The sequence below is a fragment of the Cyanistes caeruleus genome, chromosome 16 (genome assembly GCF_971803275.1).
Source record: "Cyanistes caeruleus chromosome 16, bCyaCae1.hap1.1, whole genome shotgun sequence".
Classification (NCBI taxonomy): domain Eukaryota; kingdom Metazoa; phylum Chordata; class Aves; order Passeriformes; family Paridae; genus Cyanistes; species Cyanistes caeruleus.
In genome coordinates, this window is record NC_141716.1 from 14,014,092 (window position 1) to 14,036,243 (window position 22,152).

The 22,152-nt window shown below is 49.2% G+C and overlaps 2 protein-coding genes and 1 pseudogene across 4 annotated transcripts in view; 1 reads left to right on the top strand and 2 right to left on the bottom strand.

Moving 5' to 3' along the window:
* The window catches only part of LOC147650237 (maestro heat-like repeat-containing protein family member 7), a 109,352-nt gene that overhangs the window by 82,324 nt on the left and 4,876 nt on the right, over positions 1–22,152 (bottom strand). The window contains exons 13-15 of one of the 3 annotated variants that reach the window (XR_015277138.1): positions 21,742–21,916; positions 21,494–21,691; positions 20,842–21,202 (exon numbers count right to left, since the gene is read on the bottom strand). The exons of 1 other annotated variant lie outside the window; for it this stretch is intronic. Coding sequence is in view for 1 of the 2 variants with exons in the window: in XM_086853467.1 (XP_086709593.1) it covers positions 21,012–21,202; positions 21,494–21,550; positions 21,814–21,916 (351 nt within the window). In the remaining variant the exon portion in view is untranslated. Of the gene's footprint in view, positions 1–20,841; positions 21,203–21,493; positions 21,692–21,741; positions 21,917–22,152 lie in introns of those variants that run through there. One more of the 3 variants, XM_086853467.1, reaches the window with a different exon arrangement.
* LOC147650238 (maestro heat-like repeat-containing protein family member 7) overlaps positions 1–22,152 on the bottom strand; it is a 170,312-nt gene that overhangs the window by 51,948 nt on the left and 96,212 nt on the right. The window lies entirely within an intron of this gene.
* On the top strand, positions 7,406–8,806 carry LOC147650239 (uncharacterized; annotated as a pseudogene).

Below are 22,152 nucleotides of genomic sequence, written 5' to 3' on the forward strand. Positions count from 1 at the left end.
GGGGTCGAGTTGGTAGCTCGGTGAGTACACGAGTGTCATGGGGTGGCTTTACTTTTAAGACAGCTTAGAAAGAGGGGAAGTTGAAGCTGCTGGTGGCTGATAGGAGTTTTTCCTCCTGACTAATTATCAGTCATTTCCAAGAATTGACAGCAGATCTGACCATTAAAAAGTGAATTCAACTGGTAAACACCCCCTTAAGAAGTACAGACAGAATTCTCTTATTCTCTTTGGTTTCCGGCTTCTGAAGAGGTAACAAGGCTCTGTCTTGGCCTCCTCGCCCCCTCTCCAGGCCGACAAGGCCGCGGGGTGGAGGGGGGGGGAGGCGGGAACAGAAGCAGCCGAGCTTGGTTTTCAGTTTTTGCTGCTAGACTGAAACTTAACACCATGAACTCTTGCAGTTTTCCTAAAGCTTTTAATTCTTTTACTACCTGGATAAACATACAGATTACTCCTTTTCTCAGAAAGACAGAGAGAGACAATCAACATAAAGAAGACATCATAGAACCACCAAAAACAGTGAAGAAAAGAGTTAAGTTTAAATAAGAAAGAGAGAATAAAGCTATGGAGATAGACAATAATAGTATAAAAAGACTCCTTTAATTCATGATGAGTGTTGGGAGGAATAGAGTATTCAAAGTGTAAGTTTTGAGCAAAAGAGAGAGAGTACTTGTGATACTGTGAGTTGCTGGAATTGAGTTGAGTGAAGATTTTGAAGCTTTGGGGGGCAAAGAGAAAACTGTTTTCCAGGAAGGCTCTCAGAAACAAATGAAGAAGACTTCTGCCTTTGAATGACTTATCCTTAAAAATAAAATCCCCAAGCTCAGTGACCCATACACACCTCGGAGAGATGTGAGATGGGAGGAGAAGATCTAATGACAGATTTCCGGGCAGCTGGCATTAGAGAAATAAAAAACTATGACAAAAATAGTTTTCTCGTGAGAAACTCCGTAAGCTAACAGAAAGAGACTTCTGTTTCTCTACAAAGACTGATGAAAAGACTGTAGCAAGAATTAAGACTGTTTTTAACCACCAAAGTCCTAAAATTATTTGTCTCTACGTTGTCATGTGTACAGAGAAATAGTTAAGATGTGAAAGATAAGGGGGTTTTCTGAAAGTTTATTCTGGTGTTCTTATTCTTGTAGTTTGTTAATAAACTGTCTTTATTCCTTTTAAGTTTTAAGCCTGTTTTGCTCTTTTTCTAATCCATATCTCACAACAAGAAATAAATAATTTTTTAAATTACTGGTTTAAAACCACGACAACGAGTCAACTCAGACCGAGAACCTTTTTTTTTTTCTTTTCTTTTCTTTGAACACCGCGCATCCTTCAGGAAACAGGTACTGGGGGGGTCACGGGGGGTGTGGGAAATCCGGCGGTTGTTGTGGGGTTTTAGCGGGGCACGGTGGTGGTAGTGCCGGTGCCAGAGCCTCTCCCTGGTATCGGGACCAGCGGAATCCACGTGGAGTGGGGGAGGTGCACCGGCAGCAGGTCCTGGGCTCCGCGGTGGTTTCTAAACCCTGACCGCAGTTTGGATCTTTTCTGGTTTTTTCGGAGGTAAAAAAAAGGTTAGACCAGCCTGTGTAGTAAAGCCTTAAGATTGGCCATGGGTACTCTTTTGTCTACACAGGAAAGGAATAAATATTCCCTTATTAAGAATATTTTAAAGGCTGGAAATATCAATTTCTCAAAAAATAAGCTGAGGAAATTAGTAAAATGGTTTTTTTTGCATTTTCCGGATTTAAATGTTGATTCCCTGCCTGACTGGGACAAGGTTGGACAAGCCCTTACTATGCAAGTTGAATTGGGGGACAGCACAGCTGGCAAATACCTCCCCCTTTTCCTTTTAATTCGGAAAACCATCCTACAGAGGCAAAAGCCTCTGGCTTGCTCTTCCCCTCACCTTCCCTCAGCACCTCCGTCAGAGGGCTTGTCCCAGGCATTACAGGCAGACAAAAACTGCCTGTACCCTTCCCTCCCCGCAGAAAACCCCGAAAAACATAGCTTTAAATCCTCCCTGCAAGGAGGAGAGAGCTCTGCTGAACTTACTCAAGAACATGTGCAGAGCCAAAATGGCGCCGGCCGTGTGTTACCTGGCGACATGGTGAATCCCCCTGTGTATCCCCTTTCTCCTACCCATAATCCCTCCCACCCACCGGTTCCTGCCCCCAACCCTTATCACAACCCCTTTGTTCCCCCTGACATTCCACCCTGCACCACCCGCCAGCCCTGCCTGGCCCCACCCTATGACCCTGTCCCCCGAGGCTGTAACCCTATCCCCTGTCCCTCCGGCCCCTGTCCCGTGGGGAGGAGGAACGGGGAGGGAGGGAGTTACACCCCTTGCTCCTGCAGAGGGGCAGGGGGAGGGGTGTCCCGGCCCTGCCCCCCGATGGGAGGCTGCGAGCCTCCCGGGCCCGGCATGGGGGGTTGCGGGCTCTCTCCTGGCTCCTGCAGGGGTGGGGCTGAGTCTCTCCACAGACCCGATGAGGGAATGAAACCCCCGGGACCCGGCATGGGGGTGTGCGGGACCCCAGGGCCCGGCATGGGGGTGAGGGCCCCCCCGCCCAGCTCCTGTGGGGGCGGGGCTGGGGGCGGGGATGGGGTGGGAGCTGGGGGCGGGGCTGGGGGCTGGGCCGAGTGGGGGGTGAGGGGCGGAGCCCTTCCCAGTTCCCACGGTCCGGGGGGCGGGCCCGAGACCGAGCAGGGAGGTGAGGTTGCCTCACCACATTCCAAAGGCGGGTGTGGTTGCGCTGCTGCAAATTGCCCTGATGGCCCCGGGGGATGCCCCGGGGAATGGAAGGGTGAATCCTCTCAGCCTGCTCCCAGTGTGGAGCCACATGGTGCCCCTGGGGGATGGGGGAATGCGAGCCTTCTCGATATCCGGGCAGGACAAGCCTCTCCCCCCTGCCGGTTCAATGCAACTCCTGGGAATGGAGAACAAAATGGTTGTGACTCAGCCTTTTTCCCTACTGCTGCTCCGGTGACTTTTACTGGAACAAGACCACAGAATCGGCATTACAAGCCGTTTTCACACCAAGACAAAAAGGAAATTTGCAAAGTACAAAGAGAATTTGGCCGTAATAGTGAAATATTTAAAAGCATTGTTAAAACAACATTAACCTCAAATGATTTAGTTCCTACAGATATTAAAGATCTTTTTAGGTGTTTGCTTACACCATCTGAATTTGAATTATAGGAAAACACATGGAAGCGATTTCTAAAAAACATACTGGTGGAATTATTAAAAACTAATCACCAATATGTAGATTTATTAAATAATCCTATTACTTTAGAGCATTTATGTGGTGAAGGAGTATGGGAAAAACCTGAGGACCAAACTAGGGCATTGCCAAAAGCTGTGATAGATAAAATCACTACAGCTGCAGAAAAGGCTTTCACACAGCTACCTACAGCTGACACTAAGGGCAGTTATATTAATGTAAAACAAATGCCCTCAGAAGGATTCCTGCAATTCTTAGACCGATTAAGAGAACAAGTCTCCCGTCAGGTAGAAGGCCCTGTAGTACAGACAGAGTTAGTCAAGGAACTTGCTCAGAGAAATGCTAATGAATCTTGCCCTAGAATTATTTTAGGTTTGCCTGTGGATCCCCCTCCGACCCTTGCACAGATGTCAGCAGCCTGTGCAAGGAAAGCAGAGATGTTTTTGCAGGAAAAGAGACCTCCCTGGACCACCCCAAGATCTGTTGCTGCAGTTTCATCTGAGACAAGGAATGAACAGATGACATCTGACCAGCAACAGCGAATTTGTTTTTACTGCAGAAAACCGGGACATTTTGCTAAAAACTGTCCTTTAAAACAACAGAAACACACGGATACCAGCTTGCCAAAAAACTTACATCACAGCACTTATCCACTCAGCGTGCAGACATAAATGAAGTGGAAACGAATCTCTGTCCTTTAATAAAAAGGGGGAAGGGGGGTGAAAAACTGCAAAAATATAATTGTGAAAAACGTTTGCCTAATAAGGTCTGGCAACCGCAAAAGCGATTCAGACTTATAACTTCTAAAGCTTTTTGTTTCAGATCTGACTGCTGGACTGTCGTGGGAGTAGATTTGCAGGATAATTCACAAGACCTGGCTGGACTGGATAGCAGGTATTTTGTTATTGGAGACACAGCACACACACCAATAGAGATTGAGGTGGCTCCCATGGGTGGCTCCCATGACAATTAAGGGAGACCTAACACACCTCATTCTCTTAGCTAGGTGCCCCCAACCACCTTACTATATAGATAAAGGGCAGGTAATAGCCCAGGTAATCCCTGTTCCAACAGAAGTCCCAGTAGATGACAAAGCACCAGGAGTCTACTGGGCAGAAGTAGTGGGTGAAAACAAGCCCATTATGGGATGTAACTTAACACATAAATCAGAACATCTCCATGTAGAAGGGTTAATTGACACTGGGGCAGATGTGACCATCATACCGGAAAAGGTGTGGCCCTCACACTGGGAACTACAACCAGTGGCAGGAAAAATACAGGGTGTTGGAGGGATGAAACTGGCAAAAATTGCTAGAGATATCGTCCAGATCGAAGGTCCAGACGGTAGGATAGCTAGTGTCCGACCTTTTGTAATTGACTACAAGTGCCCCTTGTGGGGGAGAGATACCATGTCTCAGTGGGGGGTGAAACTCACTATTCCTGAGACACCTCAGGATCTTTGATAGAGGCCACTGTAGAGCGTCCTGTCCAAAAATTATCTTGGCTAGATAATGATCCAATTTGGGTGAACCAGTGGCCTCTCAGCAAACAAAAACTTGGGGCGCTAGAAAAATTAGTGGAAGAAGAATTGGCTAAGGGACACATAGTAGAAACAACCAGCCCTCGGAATTCCCCGGTGTTTGTAATAAAAAAGCCAGGGAAAGATAAATGGCTTCTCCTTCAAGATTTAAGAGAAATAAAGAAAAAAATACAAGACATGGGATCTCTCCAACCAGGAATGCCCTCCCCAACCATGCTACCACAAGATTGGCTACTAGCAGTACTGGATATTAAAGATTGCTTTTTTCAAATTCCCCTGCATCCAGAGGATGCACCAAGGTTTGCCTTTTCCATTCCTACCATTAACAGGGAAGCTCCAATGAAACGGTACCACTGGACAGTTCTACCTCAGGGGATGAAAGCAAGCCCCTTCATCTGCCAGTGGTATGTGGGGTCATTGCTGTCCTCAGTGCGTGCTGAAAAGAGAGAGGCTATCATTTTGCATTATATGGACGATATTTTAATATGCTGTCCCAATAACAACATACTGAAAGATACCCTTGACCTAGTGGTTAAAGTTTTAGCCTCTGCTGGATTCCAATTGCAGGAAGACAAAGTTCAAAGGATGCCACCTTGGAAATACCTGGGCCTGGAAATTACAGCATGGACTGTTGTTCCACAAAATTTGGAAATTATTGGTAATCCTAAAACTCTAGCAGATCTCCATTTCCTATGCGGGTCACTAAACTGGGTCAGACCCTGGCTAGGTCTCACCAATGAGGACCTGGGCCCCCTACTCAATTGATTAAAAGGGGAGAGAGAGTTACTGTCTCCTAGGAAGCTGACTCCAGAAGCAAAAACTGTAATTGAAAAGGCACAAAGGACCTTGACAGAAAGACAGGCACACCGCTTCAAACCTGAGCTGCCTTTCAAATTTATTGTCCTGGGGAAATTGCCACACCTACATGGGTTAATATTCCAGTGGGCCGAGGGGCAGAGGGACCCACTCTTAATAATAGAATGGGTTTTCTTCTCTTATCAAAGACCCAGGACTATCACCAAGCCACAAGAGCTGATGGCTCAGCTGATTCAAAAGGCCAGAGTAAGGGTGCAAGAACTGGCAGGTTGTGACTTTATGTGTATTCACCTCCCAGTCAGGCTCTCTGGAGAAGGCAAAAACTCCCCTGAGAGACTGACCAAAGAGATGTTTGAGCATCTGCTGCAGAGCAATGCTAACCTCCAGTTAGCTCTGGACAGCTATAGTGGGCAAATTTCAGTTCATGCACCATCACACAAATTGTTTCGTGAGGAATTCCATCTCATTCCTCATGAGAAAAGGAGCCGGAGGCCACTCAAGGCTCTCACAGTGTTCACTGATGCATCTGGGACATCCCACAAGTCGGTGATGACTTGGAGAAATCCACAGACTCAGCTTTGGGAAGCTGATGTTGAGTTTGTAGAGGGGTCACCCCAGATAGCTGAACTAGCTGCGGTCGTGAGAGCCTTTGAAAAATTTTCAGAACCAATTAATTTAGTTACTGACTCAGCCTACGTAGCAGGAGTGGTGTCCAGAGCGGAACAGGCAGTTCTCAAGGACATTGAGAACGAGCATCTCTTTAGATTGCTTTCAAAACTGATTTACTTGGTCTCGAATAGAGAACAACCTTTCTATGTGATGCATATAAGATCGCACACCCCATTGCAAGGTGAAATCGCTGAGGGGAACCGGAAGGCTGACTCCCTTGCTGCCCCAGCCGAAAAGGTATGTCTCCCTGATGTGTTTCAGCAGGCAAAAATAAGTCACCAGCAATATCATCAAAATGTGCCAGGACTGATTCGTCAGTTCCAGCTGACACGGAATCAGGCCAAAGCCATCGTGGCTACCTGTCCCAATTGTCAGCTTCAGGCAGTGCCATCATTAGGCATCGGGGTTAATCCCAGAGGCTTTAAGAGCTGTGAGGTGTGGCAAACAGATATCACTCACATTCCCAGTTTTGGTCGCCTTAAGTATGTACATGTGAGTATTGATACATACTCAGGAGTGGTGTATGCCTCTGCTCATGCAGGAGAAAAGTCTGTGCATGCTAAACAACACTTAGTACAGGCCTTTTCTGTATTGGGAATCCCTAAAGAAATTAAAATAGATAATGGCCCAGCATATAAATCCAAGGAGTTCCTGGAATTTGTCCAGCAGTGGGGAGTGGAACATAAAACTGGCATCCCCCACTCCCCCACAGGTCAAGCTGTAATCGAGCGTACACACCAGACGCTCAAACAAGTCCTAGCCAGGCAAGGTAGCAAAGCAGTGTGGATGTCTCCCCAGCAGAAACTCTGTAAAGCTCTGTTTACTAATAATTTCCTAAACTGCTCATTTGAAAACATGAATCCTCCTGTAACTCGGCATTTTAACAGTGGTGATCAGTTTAAATTGTCACAGCATCCACCGGTGTTAATCAGGGACCCTGAAACTTGGCAAACCAAGGGTCCCTATGAACTTGTCACCTGGGGGCGAGGTTATGCGTGTGTATCCACCCCTTCAGGCCCCCGATGGATCCCTCAGAAATGGGTAAAACCTTTTGTTCCAAAGAATCCAGCACCAGCAAGAAGAGAAGAGAAGCAAGTGGCTGTCACTTCCAAGAGAAGACGCCGCTGAAGAGAGCAAGAAGAAACCTCTCTAGCCTCTGACCTGCATACTATAACTGTGAATATGTTTTAAAGAATGTCTGTTTCCTTTTTTTTAGAAATAACCTACCTCTTACTCAAATCCATGATGAGCCTTAACCCTGCTGTCATCCTGCTCGCACTGAGCAGCCTGACAGCAGCCTGGATCGTCCCACAGCCACACCAGAACGTCTGGGTGACCCTGGCACAAACACTCCAACAGGAAAACATATGTCTATCGACTGCAGCAGCAAAAAACCCTATGTCTACCTGCCTGGTAGGAATTCCCTTGCAGCATAATGAATTCACACACAGCTTTAGTACACTGACTCCTGAGGCAGATAATAAACTACACAGCACTCATGTAGAAGCAGAGTTAAGAAACCCAGTAGAAGAGTGGCTGCCCCATTTTCCTAAGGCAACCCAGGAACCCCAGGAGTTAGAGCTACTGGGTTCCTCCCCAGCATCATACTGTGTACACTTTAGGGTCAGTCCTCCAACTCATAAAGAAACATTCCACCATATAGTACAACATCGAGAAGAGTTCACAGCAAAAAGGTGGTGCCGTGTACTAAGCTACATCAAAGTGCACTCTTCAGCTCATACACATCCCAAAAGCCTCCCCAAAGGACTGTTCCTCATTTGTTGGGACCGTGCATGGGCAGGAATTCCATCCCGTCTCCTCGGAGGGCCGTGTACCATAGGGCGTCTATCACTGTTAGCGCCCAATCAAACATTAATTGGCGAGTGGACCCATAAAAACAATTTGACAAAAAGAATTCAAAAGAGAAGTGCTACAAAATCAGATGATGAAAATTGTGACTCAGAGATTTTCCATTGGTCAAAATCAAAAAAGGATTGCTGCATCCATTTTCCTTCCCTGGGTAGCTGCAGCTAAGGCTCTAGGTGAATTGGGACACCTAGAATGCTGGGTGGTAAAACAAGCGAATTTAACATCTAATGCCATAAGTGCCCTCCTAGAAGATGAGGAAATTACCAGGCAGGCGACACTTCAAAACCGTGCTGCAATAGACTTTCTCCTGTTGCTCCACGGGCACGAGTGCCAGGAGTTCGAGGGTCTTTGCTGTATGGATCTAACATCGAAAGCTCCTAACATCCATGCCACGCTCCGAGAGATGAAAAGCATGATCAGACAAGTCAAGCAAGAAGCAGATGACTGGTTCAATGGACTGTTTAAAAACTGGGGACTCTCGGGGTGGTGGGCTTCAGTAGTGAAAACTATTCTGTCACTGCTAGTCATTGTTTTGCTGACGGTGTTAGTGTTTGGAGTGCTAAGCAAAATACTGTACAGAAGCATAGTTAAGCTAATCTCAGCTACCTCAGATGTCAACCATATAGAGTTGGCAGACCAGAGTAACCCTCACCAGCCTGCAAATGGGGATTGGTGGGCCACTTCGGGTCAGTAAGTAGTATAAGCTCATTACCTTTCATTCAATTACATATATCAAAGTAGGGGCAGATGTGGTGGTGCATATTTCTGGGAGTTACTTTGTTTCTCTGTGACGTGCCTTTCCCCTCCCCTCCCTGTCCCTGAAACGTTATCCCATGGCTTGGTGTTGTGTGTCCCCCCGCCCCTCTCCCGAGGTTTGAAAGAGTCCGGGAAAGAGGCACCCAGCCTCTTCTCTCTTCTGGAAGCTAGCCAGAATAAACATCCTGCGATCCCCCGGAGGGAGAAGCAGCACCTTTTTGGTCTTTTCTTGGTCTCGAAGGATCTCCCTGACCCCTCCATTCGACAGAGCTAGCTTGGATTTACTTTGGGGGCAAAGGGAAGATCTCTTCACAGGCTGAGTGAGAACTCCTGCATTCCCTGGCACCCTGAATTCCAAGGCCAAAGCCAAACAAAACAAGCAGAGCAAACCCTGCTCCTTCCCCTTCCCCCTCCCAGCCAGGTGGGCAAGGCAAACCATTCCTGCTGAAATACAGCTCTCAATTGGAAAGGGCCCCAAGATTGTGTCCCCTGAACGAGAAAGCTGACAAGAGGGGGAAAATATTACTAAAAATAAAATACATCCATCACTCCACAAATTATACTCCAATACGTCCTTCAGGCAGGAAGGTCCCTGCTTGGTGCTGTATTCTCTTTCTTTGGGATTTGCTTTCTTTAGGGAACACACGGATTGCAGCAGCTGAGTGGATCATTTAAGTGGATCCTGCATATAACAGACACAAAATGTGTGTGAGCCATCGCTGTGAGGTGTTCTGGGAGGGATGGGATCCTTCCAGAGCATCTCTGGGCTCATTTCTGCAGCACAACACACTGAGAAAACCAGCAAGGGCTGGGGAGCACTGGGAGAAACCCCTGAGCCACTTTCCTTCCTCCTCCCTCCCTGCAGAGGATGCTCCTTCCTCATCCTCTGAGCCACAGGGCTTTTCCCTCCATTGTCATTCCTTCTCTTCAGCTGCATCCCAGTGCTTGTGTTTGGATTTGATACTGGGAATGAAAAATCAAAGCTTTCCTGGTGTTCCAGGAAAGGGATCCTCACAGGGATCAGCCAGGTCTGACACAGCATCCTCGAGTTAAAGCTCCAAATAAGATCTGTTCTTACCTCTGCTTTTTACATCCAGGTAACTTTTCCTTTTCCATTTCCAACTTTTACTATTTAAAGGTGAAACCTTCTGTGGTTTGTGTCTGCCTGAACTGTTTGAGAAGGAAAATGGTTTGAAGAATATTGTGTCTTTTTTGGGGTATTTTTGGGAATTGAAAGATGCTTTCCCCAGTGATTTGAAAGGAAAATAAGCATAGATGCATTTTTCAGAACTGGAATAACACCAGTTTAAAAAAAAAAAAACAAAAGCACAATCAACAGTTTCAAGTGAAACACTTGAAAATCAGATTAATAAATCAGGTCACTTCTGAGCAGGAGCAGCTGATCTCTGTCCCTTCAGTCAGCTTCTGTGTGATGCTTTTCTTTGCTTCTTTCTGTAGAGGAGCCAAACTAATTCCTTTCCCCTCCACTCCCCTTCTGGCACCGGTGGAAAATCTTCTCCCATCCCTGCTGGAGTGCTCTGCAGGAGGCTGGTGTGGCTTTGTCAGGGGTAAAAGCAGTCTGAGGAAGGTGCAAAGTGGGAGCCTGGGAAAGGATGGAAGGTCTGCAGCCTCTGTGCTGTGTAAAATGCTGCAAAAACTGCCCTGAAGTCTGGCCAAAACCCCCCTCCCCTCTGTTAAACACAGATTCTGTCAGGAATGAGGGCTCTGCCCTCAGCTCAGCACTTGGGGACTCCCCATGGAGCCACCCCAAGCATGCAGAGGGCACTGGCACTCCATGGGATGAGGTTTGTGTGGATACAGACCCCAACAACAGCAACCAGAGCTCCCTTCTTGGGTTCCATAAAGCAGATTTAGCTCCTAACCCATCTCTAATATGTCTGCTCCTCGTAGCCAGATGAATAAGGAACAAATATAAATCACAAGGAATTTATCTGATGATGGCAAGGAGAGAAAGGGATGAATAATTTATTTGACGGATATTATTCATCCATCCATGGAGCCAGCCAAGTAATGAAAACATTTATTCACAAATCACTCTGTTGACAATCGAAAACTTTGTACAAGAAGTAATTCATATGTATGATTTGACTCCTGGAAAACCCAAACTAGAGAGCTGACCTTGCTGAGGAGCAGGAAGTGCTAAAGCTGGGCTTATCTTAGACCCACCCCACGATTTCCATCTTTTTCCATCTCTGGGACTACACAAAACAGATTTCCAGCTCTGAACTATGGAAAACCTGACTTTCACCCACAGCCGCCACCAAAAATCATTAAAACATGGCACATGACTTTCCCATGAAGGCAGAGATGCTCTTCCCACCAACCAAGCCCCACTCCAGAGTGCAGGAGCTCCCTCCATAAATAAACCACTAGAAAAGCCTAAAAATAACTGTTTATTTTTCTTCCAGAGGACATTCAGCTGCTTTCCAAGCTCTGGGCAGTTTATTCCATTATCAGAACTCCTTCCTCCATCCCATCTTAGAGCTTCCAGACTGTTTAAATAACCCAAAGTGTTCATATTCCCTCTAAGTAACAGGAACAACAGTCAAGCCAAGTCAGAGCTGCTACAGATGGAAATATGCTATTTATGGCCCCCTGAATTTCAGTCACTAGTATATGGCCTCAGCTCCTCTAAAAAGGATCACAAATCTACACAAAGTCCCCACGTGCAGCTCTGTGCTTTTGGGTCCTCCAAGATATTTAAAATCCCGTGGAGATGGAGTGCTCCCTATTGACCATCCAAACACAAAGAAACACACATTATCCCAACATGACTATGGAATAAATCACCATCTGCTTCCAAGAAGGTGAGGAGGAAGAATTCCTGCAGCCACAGCTCTGGAGCTGGTGAAGCAGAAAACTCGTCATGGTTCAATTAATCTCACAAAAAGAATCAAAATCATGGCTGCCTCTCTGAAATAGATGCAAATCTCCATTCCCCTCTGGTGAGTGAGGCAGGGCTGGCAATCCTGTCTGAGCAGGTTGCTTATGAGATTTTAGTGCTTGTGGGAAAGCACAAGGGCACAATCCTGGGCATCTGGCATTTGCAAGGTGCTGTCTCCTCCCAGCTGAGGGCAGGAGAATGAACAGAAAAGCTCAGGCAGGGCAGACAGCTGGGGGCTCTTTGTAACAGACCCTGAAGACCTAAATTTGGGGGGAGAAAGGTGGGAGGGATTAGAGAAGCCTAGGATGATTTAGGACACAGAGCCAAGCTTCACACTTAATTCCCAGCAAAAGCTCAATAAAGGCAGATGTGCTCACAATTAAGAAACTGCTCTTGGAATCTCAGACTGGTTTGGGTTGGGAGGGACCTTAAAGGTCACCCAGTCCCACCCCTGCCATGGCAGGGACACCTTCCACTGTCCCAGCTGCTCCAAGCCCTGTCCAGACTGGCCTTGGACACTTCCAGGGATCCAGGGGCAGCCCCAGCTGCTCTGGGCACCCTGTGCCAGGGCCTGCCCACCCAGAGTAAAAGATTTCTTTGCCATTATCCAATCTAAGTTTGTCCTCCTTCAGTTTAGAACCATTCCCCTTGTCCTGACACTGTCTGCCCATATGAAAAGCCTCTCTTCCTCTGTTTCATAGGCCACTTCAGGCATGGGAAGTGGCTCTGAGGACTCCCCAAAACCTTCTCTTCTCCAGGCTGAACCTCCCCAGCTCTCCAGGTCTGTCTCTACACATCAGAGGTGCTCCAGCCCTCCCTCATCCCTACCTCCACCTGCAGCAGGATGGGATCTGAGCAGCAGGACCTCAGCCAAAGTCCCAGCCCAGGCACTCAGCTTTTGGTCCAAATTCAAAAACCCCTCTGTCTCTTGCTCCCCAGCAGCCAAAGGGAGATCACCCGGAGGGACCATCCCCTGCTCAGAGCCAGCTCCAGGGGTGACCAGCCCTCACCCCAAAGAGCAGCTCCCTCCTCCCCCATCCTCAGCCAGGGCATAGTTCCCATGAAAGTTTTCAGTGGCCCACAAAAACAGCCACAAAATCAGCAAAGTTTCATCTAAAAAATAACCCAGAGCTGGGCTTGGAGCCTTCCCTGGAAGCAGAGCTTTGGTTGAGACACAATTCCCTGTGGAATTCCCATGGGGAGTCTCTGATCAATTAGAGAACAAAAGCTGCTTTATCCAGCCCTGCTCTCCTGCTGAGGGGCCATACTGAATACCAGACAGTATCTCCTTAAACCAGAGAGATTCCCCATTCCAGCAGCAGATATCTGGGCAGCCTCTGTACAGCGCAACACCTTTCCCTAATATATCATGCTTCCATTTCTAGAGCCCTTCAGTAGCACTGTACTCAGAAGAGCTACAAAAATAATCACAGTCAATATTCCGGAGTCTTAACAGAGGCTTTAGTACCATTTATAAGTGGAATTTGTAGTAAACCACTCCTGCCTGGAGAGCAGGATCTCACTGAGAGCCCAAGAACTTCAGAAGTATTGAAAAGCTCCACCACAACCATTCACCTGCTGCATTTTAAATTTTGAATTTTCATTCATTCTCCCCTAATTACCAAACCCAGCCCTTCCTCTTAGCTCCAATTAAACCTCCATAGGCGTCTTCTAAGCCAGATTTAAGGGAAATTTGAACCACAAGAATTTGCCAGCAAATTTTATTTAAAGAAGCAAAGAAGTCTCTACCCTCAAGTAAATGTCTCCAGATTCAGCCAGCAGCAGGAGAGCTGAGGGCAAGGTCTGCTAGCACTTCTCTGTCCTCATTCCCAGGAGGATGGGATGGGATGCTCCTGCCTCAAGCATGGGGCTGACCAAAGGGATGGAAGAGGAAAAGAGGAGTTGGTATTTCACATTTTTGAGACTTTTTTTTTGTTTGTTTTGCAGGCAGCCAAGCCAGCCTGGAGGCACCAAACAACATCAGCTAAAGGCATCCTGAGGGTTTTGCTGGGATGGGCAGGGTGGTCACTGATGTGCAGGTCACGTCCAGCAGCTCCCTGTGTCCAGTGCTGGGCAGGAGCAGGAGCTGGGCACTGAGGAGAGCCAGCTGTCCTGGAGCTCCATCTAGTGCAAGGCACCCTGGATTTATCCTGTCTCCACATCTGGGGAAGCTCCTGGAGCCACAGGATTTCCAGAGACTTTGCGCTTCACGATTCCCCCCATTTGCAGCTGTTGCTGCTGCTGGTGACACCATAAAAACACAGTTCAGGTGCATTTACAGCCAGGAAGGTACCAAAAGGACAGGGATTCTCTCTTCTTTTAAATCCTCTGGTTAGTTTTCAACTTGGAAGTACTTGGGGCTGCAAAAAGTGTTGTTCACAAGCTCTGCAACCTCTGAAAGAGCACAGCAGCAGCAGGGCTCAGGTGGCTCAAACACAGCTCTGGTTTTCAGAAGGATTCCGACTTTTCACGTCTTGACTCCTCCATTGTCTTTGAAAGCCTCCACCACACCAGAAGGGCTCAGAGCTTCAGAAAAAGGTGGTTTCCCCTGAAAATCTTGCTGGGAGCTGCCAGCAAACAGGGAACCACACCATGAGCGTGAGAGGGTGAGCTCCTGGTTTTATTTTAAACACCGGTATCAAAAAGGGGGGAGAAAACATAAAAATAAAGAGGCCTATTTGGAAAAACAGAAATGTTAATTTTCAAAGGAATTACAGAAAAAATGGGGTAAGATCCTTCTCATTGCTTTTTCGCCAGATACACTGAGCTGGACACAGAGACTGAGGATTTCTCTCCCCAGTGAAAATCCTTTTCCTAAAGCCCCTCTGCCATCCATGGCCACCACAACAGCCCCAGATCCCAGTGTTCTCCCCCCCTCCTGCACAGCTGCTCCTCAGGGAAGCCAAGACTTTGTGCACCTCATTATATTTTTAACCACACCCGCTATTCAGGCACTTTCAACTCCTGAGAGGGAGGGGAGATTTAAACAAAGAGAGATGTGTAAATACCTGAATAAAGACATGAATGATTAACAGAAAAAACTGTTAATAACTGTTAATTGTTTCCATGCCAATTGCCAAGATGCAGTAGAGGCTACAAGGGATTTCCAGCTATTAACAGGTGAGGAGGCAGTGGTGTTCAATGAAGGTCAAAGAGTGATTTATACGATGTGCTACAACACTTCTGCTCACTTTTTTATTAAATGTCTCTGCAGTGCTATTCCCTGGGAATTCCTGTTTTACACAACTTAAAACTGCTCAGCTTTCCATGAAATCACAGGATCATTAAGGTTGGAAAAGCCCTCTAAGATCATCAAGTCCAATTTTTAACCAAACACCAGCATTCCCACTAAACTGTATTGCCACGTGCCACGAATACTTGGCTTTTGAACACTTCCAGGGATGGTGACAACAACATCTGTGGCCAAAATGTGATGGTTTGGAGCCAACAGTGGGATATCCCCTAATGCACAACTCCTGCTGGAGAAATCTCAGGGAAACTCCATGCTGCCAGGCTTGGGAGTTTGAAAACTCTCAAAACCAAAAAAGAAATCAAAGCACAAATGTGTTTGTTCCTTGGAATAAAATACCTGTGGTTTCCCATGCTGGCTGCAGCCCCCCATCCCAGGGGATTCTCCGTTTTGTGTGGGCCCATCAGCTGCTGGTTTAATTTGGCCGTGAGTTCCACATGTCTCACAAAACCCTCTTTAAACAACTTCCAGAAATGCTTTTATTCCGAGGATGTTCTGACTTGAATGCATCTGATTCATCCCCCCCCCCCCGAAAATGACCCTTTTACAGCACAGCCTGAGCAGCTGAAGGGAAGCAGAGTTGTTCTCTCCCTGCTATCACAATCAAGTTGTTTGGTATAAAATGTGGCTGAGGAGTGAATCCATAATGTTCCTGGCCATGTAAGGAAACTGCTATTACCAGGAGGAAAATGCAGGTAGTAACTCTGCGGGTTTTTCTCCACTGGAACTGTAATTAATGTGGATGCTGTGCACTAAGTACAGGGAGAAATACAGACTTCAGAGCAGTGAAAATGCATCTCATTAACACCGGAACTACTGTATCGTCCAAATGCATTATGTTCAGCAAGGAAAAGCTGGGTAATTGAATTCCCACCAAAGCACAGTTCATCTGCATCAAACAGCACCATGCTCATCGTGCAGCTCCTTCGGGCTGCTGCTGGAAATGAGGATTAATTAGGATACCTGCTCGTTACTCACAGAGCAGGCACACACACTGTGGTCAGGCTTGGGGCTGTAGTGAGAGGCTCTGCTCAAACCCCAGCCAGGCAGAGCAAGGCAACTCCAAAACTTTGGATCTTCTTGCACTCAAGATGCCCCAAGAATCAACATTTTTTTTTTTGTCCGTGAAGAAAAAGCTGGCAAAAACCCCCAACAATTCACAGGAAGACACCTCTGCTGCATAAATATTTCAGTAATAACTAATAAGTGATTTATGGAATTGGTTTTGAATTATTCTAGGCTGGATTGGCTCGAGTGGCAGGGATGTGCATAAATCATTCCATGCACAGCACCCCCCAATCCCAACATGCGGCTAATGAACCCTCCGGAGCCAAACACACTCCTCCTTCAGGAAGAACCCACTGATCTGCAGCATTTTAATGGGTAAATTATTATTAATTTAAATAAATACATGAAAAACTCCCAAATACATCAGAGGAGAGAGTTTGGGAAGGGGAAGGAGGCATCCAGACAGAAACAGCAGAGAGGGTTTGGAGGTTTGGAGCTGGAAATCTGTGCTTTGAGCAGTCTTTCAGTCAGATCCAAGTGGGACTAATCCATCCCTTTGCTGCAGAACCTCCCATCCATGAGCCCCAGCACTGGGGTGTGTAAGGGCAGCAGGAGCTCGTTAAATGCATTTTAACTCATTATCATCATGTATTCTCCCTTTTCCTCCCCTGTCACATGTTCACCAGAGCCCCAGCACACGGCTCTCTGGTATCCCACCGACACAACTTCCAGGCTGAGAAACCCCTGCAAAGCCAAACCCCAGAGTTATTCTGGGCACAGGCATCTTGGGCTAAAGCAGCACACGGAGAGGAGGTCACCCCATCTCATCTTGGGGTCCTGGTATGATTTTCCTCCACATTCACCCCAGACCCTGATCCCCCCCAAAGCCCCCCACAGTGAGAAGGGGCCAGCCCCCTCAGCATGCCCTTTGGGTGTCATTTTGGGCTGTAGGGGAGGCAGTGGGAGCAATCCATCACCCTCAACCTTTGGAAAACCAGTGACTGCTGGGATATCATTTTAAGCTGCCACTTGGGTGAATTTTACTCCCTAGAGGTGCAAAGGATGCTGAGCTCTGGCTCATTCTGGCTCCCTAAGGTGGGACATGATCCCATCACTCCCAAGACCTCACTGTGCTCACCAGTGCCTCAGCTCCCATGCAGCCTGGCACACCCCATTACTTCAGTGCTTCAAATCCCATTATTCAGCTCTAACGAGGAAATCATTTTAATTAAGGAAATTAAAGATGTATTTGCTTTGGAATTTTAAGTAGGTGTTAATTTGAAGGGATGAAAAAGAGCCGTGCAGCCTGCTTGTGTGAGGAGCAGCAGGGGATGGGGATGGAGGAGGGGAAGGGCCCTCTGCAGCACCTGGGGTCCCTGGGGAGCAGGGGCAGGGCACTAAGGCAGGAGCAGCAAAAGGCAGAGCCACCCCCCAGCTAAGGAGGGCTCCTGCTGATTCCATTCCTGCAGGAGAGTGGAGCCAGGTGGGAGTCAGGCTTTTCTCCCAACAAGTGACAAAAGGAGTAGGGCCTCCAGTTACACCAGGGGAAGTTTAGGTTGGATGTTAGGGAAAATTTCTTCATGGAAAGGGCTGTCAAACACTGGAACAGCTGCCCAGGGCAGTGGTGGATCCTCCATCCCTGGAGGAATTTCAAACCCCTGTTGATGTGGCACTGGGGAACATGGTTTAGTTTAGCAGTGCTGGGAGAACAGCTGGCAGTCAATGATCATAGAGCACTTTTCCAACCTTAATGATTCCACAGATCTATGAAATACAGCAAAAAAGGTGTTGGAAAATCCTTCAGAGAAGCTCTGAAGCCGTGAGGCCACAAGGAGGGACAAGAATATTGCCAAGCTGGCCCTGGTCCCTGTTACCGCTGAAGATCAATAGATCACGCGGACACAGGTTGAGGTGTGGTGAAGAAAGAGCAGAGTTTATTTTTCCTCCCAGGATTTATAGGCTTCTTACCATGGCCAGGCATTGGATGCTCAGGATAACACTTTCTCACTGCACTGGCCATGAGAAATGCCCATCAGAAGACGTGTAACAGAAAGAATGTACACATATCTATGTTTACAGTTACTGTCCTGGGAAAGTCCTTAGAAAACTATGTTAGCAAGCTCAGAAGCTGAGTTTTCAGGGTGACAGGTCCCCATGGGCTGCAGTGTCCTCTCATGTCCCCTGGTCCCCAAGGGCTGAGGTTCACCTGGAGGTGCCAGGTCCTGCTTCCATTCCCTCCTTCACTTGTTGCTAGTCTCCAACACCACAAGACTCCATCAGCAGTGTCCCAGGCTTTCCACAGGTGCCACCAACCCACTGGGAGCTCAGCTGAGTGCCAGTGCCACGGGGGGTGGGGGGGGTGGCTTTTGGCCAGAAGGAAGGAGATGCTTCTCACTTTGTGTCCTTGCAGCAGAGACAGCCCAGAGAAGGCTGCAATGCAAGGCTCAGCTTAATGCAGCAGGGTAAGAGTCCTATCAAAACCAGCAGCTAATTAGTTAAGTAATACCCAGTGTTATTAATGCTGCAGCTCTGCCATCACCCATGTATTTATAATAACAGTGTTCCCACTGTACTAGCATTAATCATAATGGATTTACTAAGAAATTAAGGGGGAAGGGATATTATCTCTCTCGGGAACGGCACTTGACAGCAGCCCTATTTACTGTGTGGATTTGGATTGGTTTAATTCTCAATGTCTCGCTCATTAATCTGCTTTTCCAACAGCCCCTCACAAACACCCCTCTGGGAGCACAACCACAGGAGGAGGGAGGCAGGACAAGCACAGCCGGCTGAGGGGGGCTCAGGCAGAGCAGCCCCAGGGAATCCTGGCACAGGGTCAGCACAACCACCAGGGCTGTCTCATGGGGTGTGAGGGCACGGTCCTCTCCTGCCTTGGTGGGCAGTGTGCACGTCTGGGCATCACCCTCTTCTCCAGCCAATCTGCTATTCTCAGCTCCATGCTTAAAAACTCCTTAGCTTTACCTGGTGAGCAAGGAATAGTCAGCATCTCTTCCCAACATTTATAACAAGAGCTCAAAGGTTTTATTGAAACTTGTTTTCCCATATGCCTTTCTCTTCATCAGGCTTCTGGCTCGGGACACTTGGACCAAGAACAGCTTGTCCAAGCCAGGGAATGCAGTGAGACACCCACAAAGCTCAGGCCCACCAGCCTAACCAGAACCTATTGAGCTTTCACCAATGGGTTTTTACCAATCAGACAGCTTTTCACTGTCTGATGAAAATGAAAGATTAATGTATGTCCTGAAAGTCAGATGATCTGAGTAAAATTAAATCCTGATGAAAATCAAAGCTTGGTAAAAATTAAAGCCTGAAGTCCAAAGTGATCCAGTGATTTTTACCAGGAGTACGGCTTTCCTTGGTTAGTTTATAGCTGTGAGTAAAGACAGAGACATTTTATCACAGCTTGCATTAAACCCCTCTGATGCCTTGCCTGGGAGAGTGGAAGTGGCCTGGAAGCTGTGCACCTGTCAGCAGGAAAACAAGCTGGAGGAAAAAGGCTCCCAAATCCCAGAAAGCCCTGGAGCCTCCTGGGCTGGTGTCCCCATCAGGGGCAGCTGGCTGTCCTCAGCCAAGGAAACACTGGGATTCCACTGGATTTATTGTACCTATCCATTGCATCACACAAAGGATCTGAGGACACCTGGCTAATTTTTTCACCCCAAGTTCTTGATACACAAATAAACACACTTCCCCCTTTTCTTTGTCCATTTAATATTTTTTTCTTTCTATTTTCTGCTTGAGGAGAGGGCTGGGCTGAGATTCATGAGTGTTCAGGAACACCCCCATGTCCAGCCCCCAGCCAGGGAGGCCGCAGTGAAGCCTCCTCAAGGTCTTCTCTCCTCCTGGCTGAGCAGCCCCAGCTCTCTCAGCCTTTCCTCAGAGCAGAGGGGTTCCAGCCTGCGGCATCTCTGGGGCCTCCACTGCCTTGCCTCCAACAGCTCCAGCTCCTTCTGTGCTCAGGACCCCAGAGCTGGGGCAGGGGTGAGCCCGGGAGGGGCTGCAGCTTCATGGGCACCAGCAGGGAATTTTGTGTTATCCCTGGAGAGGAACTAAATGCACTCTGGTGTTGAGGGATAAAATGAAAGGAATCAAGCCTGCCCTGGGCAGGGTTGCCACCAGCACCAGCATTTCCTTGTGCAGTCTGAAGGGATCTGTCAGGGGCAGATCCCAGGGCTCCCCTTGCTCCGGCCCCCAGCCCAAAGCAGCTGCAAGGATGGCAGGGCTGGGCTGTGGGTCCGTGCCCAGCTCAGTTCGGAGCTCCCTGTGCCACCACAAGCACAGGCTCCAAAGCAAACCCTGCCCATGGGGACACTGCAGCCGTGCAACACTGGCACCCTGCAGCTGAGGCCGAGCCTGCAGCACCTTGGGGTACCCACACAGCCCAGACTGTCCCCAAGGCTTCCTGGAGCCTGAGCCCAGGCTCAGAGGCCCCAGGGCTCCCTTCTGGGGAGCTCCAGAGGAACCGAATAGAGAGAGCCTCGGAGCCCTCAGCAATCCCGCCAGCAACCCACGGGCTGCAGGACACAGACGGCGCTTCCTGGCTGGGAGAAGCCTCGTGCCCATCTCCAGGCACCACAATCACAGCGATCCCCACAGCTCCAGCCCCTGCCCAGCTCCTCTGTGGGCAGCGTTAAGGCTTCAGCAGAAGCACCAAAGGCCGAGGGCCTTCTGGCCATTTTCCCTTCCCCACTGCACGCCTGGGCAGCTTGCTGAGCACAAGCACCCTTTTCCCCTCTCCCCCTATGCCCTGCGCACACTGGGCACCAGAGAAAGCACCTGAGACACAGGGTATGAGAACACATTCTATATTTCTATATATAATTCTGTATCTATATTCTATATATTTCTAATTCTATATTTCTATATTAAAGAAGAACAAAGAAGAAGGAAAAAAAAAACCATCTTAAAGAAAATTCCTGCCTGGCTCAGATGGCCCCGGCAGACAGAGAGCCTCTCAATTTAGCTCTCCTCAGAGCTCCAGCAGCACAGCCAGCCACGGGCCCACAGACAAGGGCGGTTCTTGCGTGCCCTGCGGAATCCATCTTGCCACTTCTGCAAGATGGAGCCTGGAGCTGCCCGGAGGACAAAGGCTGTTTCCAGAGCCAGCCTTCTGATGGCAGGGCTGATGTCCTGTGCCTTGTCATCAAGGGCTGCAAGAGAGAGGAACAGAGCCATGGTCAGATCTGGATCTGCAGGGACCCGAGGAGAGCCCCGTGCAAGGGCCAACCCAGGTGGCTCTGGCCGTGGCCAGGAGGGAGCAGGGACCAAAGGGATCAGCCCAAAGCCACTGGACACTATTGGCACTCGTGCCCCTGAAATCTCTGTGTGTGCCCTGGCCACACCAGGCCTGGTCCGCACAGGGAGCAGAGCCCTCGGCAGCCGGGGCAGGGATTGCAGCTCCCCTTGGCAGCCGGGGCTGGCAGCCCGCTGCCCTCACTCACCCTGACAGATGCTCTGGAGCTCTCGTTTGTTCCCCCGGAGGTGCCACCCGGCCATCCCTGGGAACACAGAGCCTGTCAGGGTCCCAGCAGCACAGCTCCCTGCCAGCGGCGCTGCCAGCCCTGGGGCCACACGGCCTCCTGCCCCGGCAGGGCTCAGCCCCGGCCCTTGCCGCATCCTGACTCAGCCCAAGGGCCCGGCTGCCAGAGGCCGGCAGCAGCAGCCCCGAGGGCAGCCGGGGCTCCAGGGCCGGGGCAGCAGCCGGGGCTGGGGCCGAGCTGCGGCGGGGCAGGGAGGGAGCCCAGCCCGGTTCGTGGCTCACCAATGAACCTGATGGCCGCCGCTCGCAGGGACTCCTGTGGGCTGTCCAGGTAGAGCAGGGCCCGGTGCAGGTGCTCAGCCGCTCGGCTCCTGTCCTGTGCCAGCTGCAGAGGGCGGCGGGAGGGAAGGGTTGGTGCGGGCTCTGCCCCTCGGCCGGGCACTGCTGCCTGCGGCCAGCCCCGGCCTCCCGTGCCCGCCCAGCCCTGAGGCACCGGGCAGCAGCCGCTGGCGCCGGGCTCTGGAGGGGGCAGAGGGCCGGCTGCTGCCCGGGGAGCCGCGCTGCTGCCCTGCCCAACAGACCAGCGGTGCCGGGGCTCCATGGGCACACGGCTCGGGGCCA